Below are 10,611 nucleotides of genomic sequence, written 5' to 3'. Positions count from 1 at the left end.
AAGGAAGTACTTTGACAGTCCACATGAGAACTCACACAGGTGAGAAGCCGTACTCTTGTGAAACCTGCGGAAAAAGTTTCACTGAAGGAAGTAGTTTGAAAGTCCACATGAGACGTCATCATCCTGAAACGTCCGTGGAAGAAAAAACTTAAACAGCGTAAAAGTTTGAAATGAAGTGGACTTCTGTTGGTACCTGTAGAGGAGGTTGATACAGTCAAGACAGTCATAGTGTTTCGTTCCATCATTACATCTTCAAATGTTGTTAATTTTAATTTCTTCATCAGCAAAATGTCACATACATTGCAGCAAATTCCCCAAACAGAAACCACCTCTACTGATTTAGTGTATGTTTTAAAATGTGATCACAGGCTGTAATGCTGTACAGGTCAAACTGTGTGAAAACTACAGCCATATGTCATGAATTTAATCTGTCATCTGTTTGTTCCTCATCAGTGATTTATTTCTTGATGCATTATTGGAAATGCTAAACTTGTTTTGAAGTCCGCATTGATTTTAAACAAACTTTTAAACAACTGTCTGCAGCTCCATGAGTGCTTTGTGAAATGTTTTGTTATGTTATGAAGAAACACACAATTGGTTTTACTGGTTGTAGCTGATACACACCCACAAATGTTGAAAAACATGTCAAGTTAGGTTGCAGTTTCTGCTGTTTCAATAAAGACCTGGTGTTATTTCTTTCTTCTTTAATCACCACAGAGGTCATCAGTGTGATTTGTTAATAGGATCATACGATGTAGTCAGGTCACTGTTATTGATACAGCATGTTTAAAACAACAGCAACTGAGTCAAAGTGCTTTCCAGTAAAGAAGTAAACACAATGTCACTAATTTGCTTCACAAGTTTAAATATTAAGGGCCTACAATAATATTAATGGCATTAAAGTGCCTGACTAATTCAAATATTAAGTTAAAGACCCTACAATATATAAAACAATATAAAGTCAGTAACTTACTGGGTTAGATTAAGAACCTACAATAATATACACAGAAAACCCAACAAATCCCAAGATTCTCTATGAGAGTAGGTTAGATTCACTTTCATGCATAGAGGTCACTACAGTGTACAGCTGTTCAAAAGCTTTTTACTTGTATATGCGTGAGTTTTGATGGCATAGTTGCACATCAGCCACTACACAGGATGCCTTTTGCATCATCTCATGTGCTGCCACTGATTGGGTAGCCATTGCAAATGAATTTAAAAAAAGAGTGAAACCAAGATGGCCAAGAGACAGCCAGAAACACCAATTTGCTCATTTTTTTTCTGTTCAGAACTTCTATATAAAGATACCCTTGGTAAGAAAAATATGGTGACATCAAGTAACATCTAAGGAGTCATGCAATTGCTAAATTTTCCAAGTATTGATTTTATATTGGGAGGAAACTATGATTAATCATATGTCCACTAAACTGTACATCATGCATCACTGACTGTATTTCAACTACAATTCATAGGATACAATTAGGCTATTACTGCTGTTGTTCTTGAAAATACTTCATCTGCAGGAACGTTTTTGGCTGTAAATAAACTTGTTTATGTCTAAGTTGTGGTATGTCTTTATGAATATCTTTTTATTTTGTAGAGCTCAGGAGCATAGCATAAAAGACAGGCCTACAGGGTAGTGGCAAAGTTATCAAATTTAAGTGAGGAAGGTGATGCTAGTAGCAGTGATGAGGAATGGCTGCCAGAGCAGGATGGATTAGCAAAAATACTAATGAAACAGATTTTAGTTTGATTTTAATGTGCTGGGAAAGTTTAGAAAAGGTTTCTTTGCAGTAAAGCTCGCCATAAAAACATTCAGTATAAGTTAGTGCTGGGGCAGAGCACCCTGTTATGGCTGACAGTTGATGGATAATGAGCGAGAGACTTAGGAATCTGTACAGGAGAGTGAATCCTTCAATGGTGTTTTGGTTATGAATGCATAAATTACAGTATTTTATAGTTAACATCACATTTTACATTTCAACACACTGTATGACATGATTTTATTCATTTCTTTGTTAAATACATATTTCTATAAAAAAAAGCATGCTGTCCAGCTAAGTGGACATGTAAATATATTTTTATAAAAATGGGTTGAAAGAAAATAAAATTCAAACCTGGTTTTTCATGCCTAAAGATGAATAAAAATACCTAGTACAAAAAAATCCTTACTGAAGTTAGAATTCATGCATGAAGGGGTTCAATTTTAGTGTTATTACACAGAGTACACTTATTAAGCAAATGCAGTTCAGCATCTAATCATTAGTGCAAAAGAAGCAGTAAAATTGCATTATGCGTAGCATGGGTGTCCACAGCATGATACAATATAAACAGTTGGAACACAATGATATGATCATATCAAGAATATAAATAGAACAAGTTGTAGATGCCATCCATCCATCCATCCATTGTCTTCCGCTTATCCGGAGTCGGGTCGCAGGGGCAGTAGGCGGAGCAGGTCATCCCAGACTTCCCTCTCCCCTGCAACGCTTTCCAGCCCTGCCTGGGGGATCCCGAGGCGTTCCCAGGCCAGCCCAGAGACATAATCCCTCCAGTGGGTTCTGGGTCTGCCCCGGGGTCTCCTCCGAGGTGGACGTGTTTGGAAAACCTCCAGAGGAAGCCTCCCCGGAGGCATCCGAATCAGGTGTCCATACCACCTCAACTGGCTCTTTTCGACGCAAAGGAGCAGCGGCTCAACTCCGAGCTCCCTCTGGATGTCTGAGCTCCTCACCCTATCTCTAAGGCTGAGCCCAGCCACCCTGCAGAGGAAGCTCATTTCAGCCGCTTGTATCCGCGGTCTCGTTCTTTCGGTCACGACCCAAAGCTCGTGACCATAGGTGAGGGTTGGGACGTAGATGGACTGGTAAATCGAGAGCTTCGCCTTGCGGCTCAGCTCTCTCTTCACCACGACGGTCCGGTACAGCTCCCGCATTACTATCAATCTCGCGCTCCATTCTCCCATCACTCGTGAAAAAGACTCCACCTTTATCCCATCCTCCTTCCTCTCACAGCTCTGAGGAAAAGTGTGTTTAATCTCTGTGCTGCTGCTCTTATTTACTGACTAACATACTGATTGATCCTAATACATCCAGTAATGGTTCTGTTTAGAACATGATTTCTTGGATCCTGCTTATTGTCCATATGTTGTAATTTACAGAGGGGATCCTCTATATTTCACTTTTAGCTTGTATGTCAGAAGATTTTCAGTGTGATTGTGCTTCTTTTATAAAGGGCAATGTTCATATTTTTGCACTTACTAATGTTTAAGCATTAGCCTCAGTAAAATAATGGATCTCTAGAGTTAAACTTGAGCTGAGATGTCAGGATGTGGTGTAACATCCAGTGACGGGGATGTTTCTTTTTTTATGTACAGTGGGTAAGTCAGATTTTCATGGAAACCTTTCAAAACACAAGAAATTCTGACCTGTAAACTGAAGAAGAAATAACTGATTCTCTGCTCTTTTTCTCAGTAATCAATGAAACTAATAATGCTGAATGCAGTGACCATCCTCTGTACAAAGGTCAGATTTTCTTTGAGTTGTATCCTTGCATGGAAGGATAAAAAAGTTCTGTAAAGAAACTATAAGAATAAATAAATACAGGCATTTCAACAAGGATTTGTGTTGGGCGTTGTGTTATTCTCAGTTTTAACAGCAGGATTTGAATTTTTACTGCAAATGTAGTTTCAGATACCGTTTATTATAGAGGTGGGTAGATGAGGCCTCATGAAGCGTTGTGACACATTTCCCAAACTGTATTGATACTCTGTTGGTACTCTGTCACTATGTTGCTCAGTAGAGACACCTGCTGGAATTTAAAAATAATTACAGGCAACCTGGTTGACAGGCTCAACTGACATACTGATTTCATGACCTAGTATATACAATAATGTAATGTAAGTTGTTGTATTTTATATTGTATTATTCTATATCCTAATTTAATTTAAAATATATCTGATATCTTTAAAAATAGGGCTGCAGGGTGGCGCAGTTGGTAGCACTGTTGCCTCGCAGCAAGAAGGTTGCCGGTTCGCGTCCCGGTGGGGACACCGGAATCTTTCTGCGTGGAGTTTGCATGTTCTCCCCGTGCAGCGTGGGTTCTCTCCGGGTTCTCCGGCTTCCTCCCACACAGTCCAAAAACATGTTGAGGTGATTCTAAATTGGTGATTCTAAATTGTCCGTAGGTGTGAATGTGAGTGTGCTTGGTTGTCTGTCTCTAAGTGTGGCCCTGCGATGGACTGGCGACCTGTCCAGGGTGTCCCCTGCCTTCGCCCTAAGTCGGCTGGGATAGGCTCCAGCCCCCCCGCGACCCTAGTGAGGATTAAGCGGCGTATAGATAATGGATGGATAATATACAGTCAAAAAAGGGAGATGTTGAAAATGTCAGTCAGCACATCTGCCAGCTCATCAGACTCTGAGCACACGTCCTGGGATGTTATCCGGTCCTGTCATTTTTCGTGGGTTGACCCTAGCTAGGGTCCTGCTGCGCTGATGGTGAAAGCTAGCCTGACAGAAGAAGGAGAAGGACCAGCCCTCTCTCTGATTGTCGGGTTTGATGCTTTAAAGCTTGCAAAGAATTTGGTGAGCCTGTCAGGAAGAAAAGCGTTGTCGTCGTCGACCCCCTGCCTGGCCTTGTAGTCCGTTAGTGCCTGGACTCCCTGCCACATCCATCTGGTGTTTCTTGTGTCACAGAGGTGTTCCTGGATACTTTGCAATGTAGGTGGTTACGCAACATCGTGGCAAAGTTTAGCCAGTGAACTCAAACTTAAAATTGAAAATTGGCGTCGTTGGCTTCCTTCTGTCTCAAGAGACGATGGGATGCACCATGGTCAGTCACTCGCACACTTCTTGGCGTGGCTAAACAAGCCAAGGAGTAGCAGTCTTTTTGGCATGAAGAATAGATGTGTATGGAGGTGTCTCGATCTTGTTAGGAAGACTGTAGAGCCTTCGTTAGGCATTCTGCCGTCGCCGATGTGACGTACGTGGCCCAGCCAGCAGTGTTTGGGATTCTATCTTGCCAACTGATGCCGAGGATGGAAAGCTGTTGAGCTCTTCTCCTGAGCGGAGGAGGTAGTCCACGTTTCACTGGAGTAGAGAAGTGTACTCAGGATGCAAGCTCTGTACACCTGCATTTTGTTGTTTGACCATACTCTGGTGTGAAGCTTGGACATGATTGCTGAGGCCTTTTCTATTCTTGTGCTGATCTGTGGTTCGAGTGAGCGATCTGAGCTAATTATGGACCCAACGTACCGGAATTTATCGACTGAGCTGAGCTCATGGCTTCCGAGATATGTGAGGCGAGTAGTCAATGCCTTGTCCTATCACTTACGTCCTCTTTATGCTGATGGTGAGACTGAACTCATCACAGGCTATAGCAAAAAGATCAATCAGTCTCTGTAGAGCGTCACCCGAGTGGGTTGCTAGATCGATATCATCAGCAAAGAGGGCCTCTCTGATGATGAAAATTGAAAATGCACATCATCAATCAGATCTCTTTATTAGCAAAATATCACACACATACCAGCAAAAGATCAAAACAGAAACCATGGCAATTTCTTCTGTTTTGACTTTGATTCCTAATTTATCACCGCATACGTCATCTGTGGGATTTGCTGATCGGATCTCAGCGTCTAGTCAAATCACAGTTATCTATACAGCTCATTTAAAACCACAGCTGCTCAGTCAAAGTGCTTCCTCGTAGAAAAATGACTCACCCAAGTTTAAATATTACAATTAGGGGTCTACAATAATAATAATAACATACATTTCTCTGACTATTTTCAATATTAAAACTTAGAACCATGGCAATCAAATCAATTCAAAGGCGATATGAGCAGCATTTGTTGAAGTGATTTATGATGCAGTGGAAATGTTTAGTTGATCAAAATCTAAATGAAACTGTAAGTGCTCCCAAAGTTTCTTTCCGGTACAGATGAACCACGCTCCAACTGATGTTTGATTGTAGTTTATTTTCTGGTCTTCAGCAAATCTTNCACTTTTATTTTTTGAGTATATTTTTCCAAAGGAGATAAATTGTGAACAGTCAAACATTTTGAGTAATAGTAAAGTTGGCGGAGCATACTTTCTTTAAGCAGTATTGAGTAAAAATGATCTAGTATGTAGTAATTAAAAATATTACAAAGTTCAAATTTTACATTTAATTTAAGAGAAATCAAAATGTATTTTAATAGAACTCAAAACAATGAGTTAAATAAACATGTATTATTTAAGTTAAACTTTACTCAAAAAAATTAAAACGGGTACTTGAATTTTCTTATGTAATCAGTTACAAAAAAAGTTTTGAGTTCTCTGAACTTGTTCGGTTTTACAGTGTAGAGAGAATTCTTTTTTGCGTGTGTGAGTCATCCTTAGTTGGACATTCAATTACTGGAGAGGATTTATTTTTTTTGCGCTGAGGTTCCCCTTCCTCGGTCTCAGGTCTTCTTCTCTATGTCGTCTACGTCTCCCTTTCCCTCACGCACCCTCCCCGTTCCTCGGCTCTCTCTGACCCTTTGCTTCTCTTGGTTTTTTTTTTCTCTTCTTCTTCTTCTTGGCTTTCCTTGTTTTGTTTTTTTTTCTCTCTGCCTCTCTGAGTCTCGTTCTTCTCCGTGTCCTCTCTCCCCTTCCCTCACGCACCCCTCCCGTTCATTCTCCTCTCGGCCTCCAGTCTCTGTAACTTCTACCCTTTCCTTCTTTTTTTTCTCTCCCTCTGCCTCTCTGAGTCTCGTTCTTCTCCATGCCATCTCCCCCTTTCCCTCACGCGCCCCTCCAGTTCATTCTCCTCTCGGCCTCCAGTCTCTGTAGCTTCTTCGCTTTCCTTCTTTTTTTTCTCTCCCTCTGCCTCTCTGAGTCTCGTTCTTCTCCATGCCATCTCCCCCTTTCCTTCACGCACCCCTCCCGTTCATTCTCCTTGGCCTCCAGTCACTGTAACTTCTTCGCTTTCTTTTTTTCCCCCTCTACACACACACACACACACGCACGCACGCACGCACGCACACACACGCACACACCAGAACATTCCACAACCTTCCAGCTTGGGACTTGGCAGCACGCCCAGAAAAGATAACCAGCTTCGTGTAGACTTTCTCCATTGATCCAACCAGCCACTTTCCATCCATAACTATTCCTCTCGCCTCCTGACCAGCTTCGTGGGACAAACACGGTTTGGTTTCATGTTCTTTCTTCATTCATCCGACCAGGCACTGTCCATGCCCCTTAACTAGGCCCCGCCCCCATATAAAACACAACAGCTCACAGGGCAGCGAGACAGAGAAGACACAGAAGACTCCGGGAAAGGCAGAGGAGGGAGAGAGAGGTGAGTATGAAGATACCGCAGGAGGAGGAGGACATGAGAGCAAGAGAAAGAGGTGGATGAGGAACAGGAGAACACGAGGTGACCAGCAGGACAAAGAGACAGCAACAGGAGGATGACATGTTTTTTTTTCTTTCTTTCTTTCTTTTTGTTTTTATTTTTATCTTTTCCAAGGGGAAGAGAGGATTTTTTTTATTTTTTTCCCACTCCTGGGACATCCCCGTGGTCTCCAGGCACTTGCAGACTGTAGACTGCTGCTGCTTTTGCTGCCGCTGCCTCCTCTTCTTCAACCTTTCCTCCTGCTACCGACGCTGGCGATGATGCCTCCTCTCCTGAGTAGTCGTAGTAGAACGGGACCAACAGGTGAGTATGAAGCAAGAAGAGGAGGACGAGACGTGTTTTTTTTTTTTTTGTAATTTTCGCAAGAGGACGAGGACGACACATTTGTGAGAGCGAGAGCAAGAGAAGGATGAGGAACAGGAGAACACAGGCGACCAGCGTGACAAAGAGACGGCAGCAGGAGAATAACATGGTATTTTTTATTTTTTTAAAAAGAGGAGGAGGAGAGGATTTATTTTTTTCACTCCAGGGACATCCCCGTGATCTCCAGGCAGTTGCAGACTGCAGACTGCTGCTGCTGCTGCTGCTGCCGCTGCCGCCTCCTCCTCTTCAATCTTTCCTCCTGCTACCGACGCTGGCAATGATGCCTCCTCTCCTGAGTAGTCGCAGTGGAACGGGACCAACAGGTGAGTATGAAGCAAGAAGAGGAGGACAAGACGCGGGCTCCTTTCCTCCAGCCCGCGCTGCCGTCGAGCAGCAGGACAAAGAAACTTTGCGGCGTGAGGACGACACGGTCGGGACGTTCCCGTGGTCCGCAGATTCCAGCTGCAGCTGCTGTGGCTGCTGCTGCTGCTGCTGCTGTGGCTGTGGCCGCATCTGCTGCTGCTGCTGCTGCAAGACTGCAGACTGCGGCTGCTGTGGCTGCCGCCTCCGCCTCCCTCCTTTCCTCCAAAGAATCTTTTGCAGCGGGAGGACGACACGGTCGGGACGTTCCCGTGGTCTCCGGGAACTCGGCTGCAGCTGCCGCCTCCTTCCTTTCCTCCAGCCCGCGCCGCCGCCGCCGCTGGTCACGTTGCCTCCTCTTCCCAGAAGTGCAACGGCAAGGACTGGTGAGTATGAGGCGAGAGGAGGACAACACCAGGCAAGCAGCAGGACAAAGAAACTTTGCGGCGTGAGGACGACACGGTCGGGACGTTCCCGTGGTCTCAACAGGAGAGCGCGGGCGAGCTGCAGGACACGGAGACTTTGCAGCGGGAGACCGACACGGTCGAGACGTCCCCGTGGTCTCCGGGCGCACGCAGACTGCAGACCGCAGACTGCAGCTGCTGTGGCTGCTGCTGTGTTCGGAAATACGGAAGAGACGGCTGGAGGCGGATGGACGAGATCGACCTGCACGCCGAGAAATACATATGCGGAGGCTGCGCGCTCCTGTACTGCCCTGCGTGTGCCGACTTGTACTCTTCCTCGGAGCGCGGGACAGTTTGACCCGGTGCGAGGACACTGGGTGTGTGCGGAAACCGAAGGGCAACGGGAGGGTTAAGGCACACCTGCCACAGCAGCCCCAGACGGGGGTGTTTTAAAAATCGACTTCTAAAAGAACAGCAACAACAACACCAACAAGAAGAAGAACAAGAGGGACGAGAAACAGAGCGATGGGAAATGGGCACTGACTTAAAGACGCCGGCAACCTCTACAACGTACACCCGGATCGTGTGAAACAAAATCAAACCGAGACTCACTGCACCTTGTTCTTGTTGGGTCGTTTGCTGTGTGTGCACAATGTCTGAATAAAGCATCTCGAACAAAACCGAACCCGCGAGTCGAGCTCTTTATTTCACAACCCTCTCGCTGTCCTCAAGTCAAACTCGAGAGGAGCCGTTACTGCGTTCGACCGATCTTTATTTTGAATTCACACAAAGGTCACATTTGTGAGACGGAGACACTTTTGAAGGAGGTGGTCGTGGTAGGGGAGAGTCTGGACGAGAATCAAACCGAGACTCAATGCGCCTTGTTCTTGTTGGGTCGTTTGCTGTGTGTGCACAATGTCTGAATAAAGCATCTCAAACAAAACAGAACCCGCAAGTTCTTTATTTCACAACCCTCTTGCTGTCCTCAAGTCAAACTCGAGATGAGCCATTGCTATGTTCGACCGATCTTTATTTCGAATTCACACAACGGTCACATTTGTGAGAAGGAGACACTTTTGAAGGAGGTGGTGGTGGTAGGGGAGAGTCTGGACGAGAATCAAACCGAGACTCGCTGCGCCTTCGTCTTGTTGGGTCGCTTGCTGTGTGTACACAATGTCTGAATAAAGCATCTCGAACAAAATAGAACCCGCGAGTCGAGCTCTTTATTTCACAACCCTCTCGCTGTCCTGAAATCAAACTCGAGAGGAGCCATTGCTGTGTTCGACCAATTTTTATTTTGAATTCACACAACGGTCACATTTGTGAGAAGGAGACACTTTTGAAGGAGGTGGCGGTGGTAGGGGAGAGTCTGGACGCGGTGTAGTTTCAAATGTGTAGTTTTGTCATAATCCTCATCTTTGTTCACAGCTGGGTGAAGAATCTGAACACTCTAGCTAAAGGGTCTGTTACACAGTCAGTATTCTTTTAGCCTTCACCGCCAGTGAGACACACTGGTGGTGGATGCAACAATGCCGCGAGGGGTTCAAAACTCATCAAAGACAGGGGGCGCTGTTGAGCGGTCAATGGAGTGAGACGAACTTTCTGTGGCTCCTGCCAACTTCTGATAAAATTGTTATTCATTAGTGCAGTTTTTAAAAAAAAAACCTAGTGTTTTTGGTTGCTCCTTTTCATCGACCTCCACAAGACTTTTTCTGTTCGTTTTTGGATTGCTTTATGATGTCGGGGAGAGGAAAAAGCCGCACTATCCAGACGCAACTGAAGCCTCACTCACAGGCCTCGGCACCTGACCCGCTTGCTCAAGATGCCGAATCAGCCCCCGTTTTGGACGCTGCGACCCTGAAATTGGAGCTCCTGTCCTCCCTAAAAGAAGATATCGCTGGTATCATTAAGAAGGAGCTTCAAGAGGTTATCGGAGACGCTTTGGCCCCTCTTAGGCTTGAGATGCAGTCCGTGAAATTGCAGATAGCGAGCGACAACGCTGCTATCGATGCTAAGTTGGCGAAGCTGACGGCTACTTTGGGTGATATGGAGGAGGCCCTCACTGGATGTACGGATGATGTGACTGTCATGAAAACAAGTGTTGACCGCCTTA

At 44.9% G+C, this 10,611-nt stretch overlaps 2 protein-coding genes across 2 annotated transcripts in view; both read left to right on the top strand.

Moving 5' to 3' along the window:
- The window catches only part of LOC103372728 (oocyte zinc finger protein XlCOF19-like), a 21,450-nt gene extending 20,758 nt beyond the window's left edge, over positions 1-692 (top strand). Inside the window, exon 3 of the mRNA XM_008302438.1 lies at positions 1-692. This exon is cut by the window's left edge and continues 2 nt beyond it. Within this exon, the coding sequence (XP_008300660.1) occupies positions 1-152 (152 nt within the window). The 3' untranslated portion in view covers positions 153-692.
- Positions 1-10,611, top strand: part of LOC103372729 (oocyte zinc finger protein XlCOF19-like) — a gene marked incomplete at its 3' end in the record, with an annotated part of 105,510 nt that overhangs the window by 84,413 nt on the left and 10,486 nt on the right. The gene's annotated exons all lie outside the window — the stretch shown is intronic.

This window comes from Stegastes partitus, unplaced genomic scaffold (genome assembly GCF_000690725.1).
Source record: "Stegastes partitus isolate 25-593 unplaced genomic scaffold, Stegastes_partitus-1.0.2 Scaffold1816, whole genome shotgun sequence".
Lineage (NCBI taxonomy): Eukaryota > Metazoa > Chordata > Actinopteri > Pomacentridae > Stegastes > Stegastes partitus.
The sequence above is the reverse complement of the archived record's forward strand: the minus strand, read 5'-3'. Positions and strand labels throughout refer to the sequence as shown.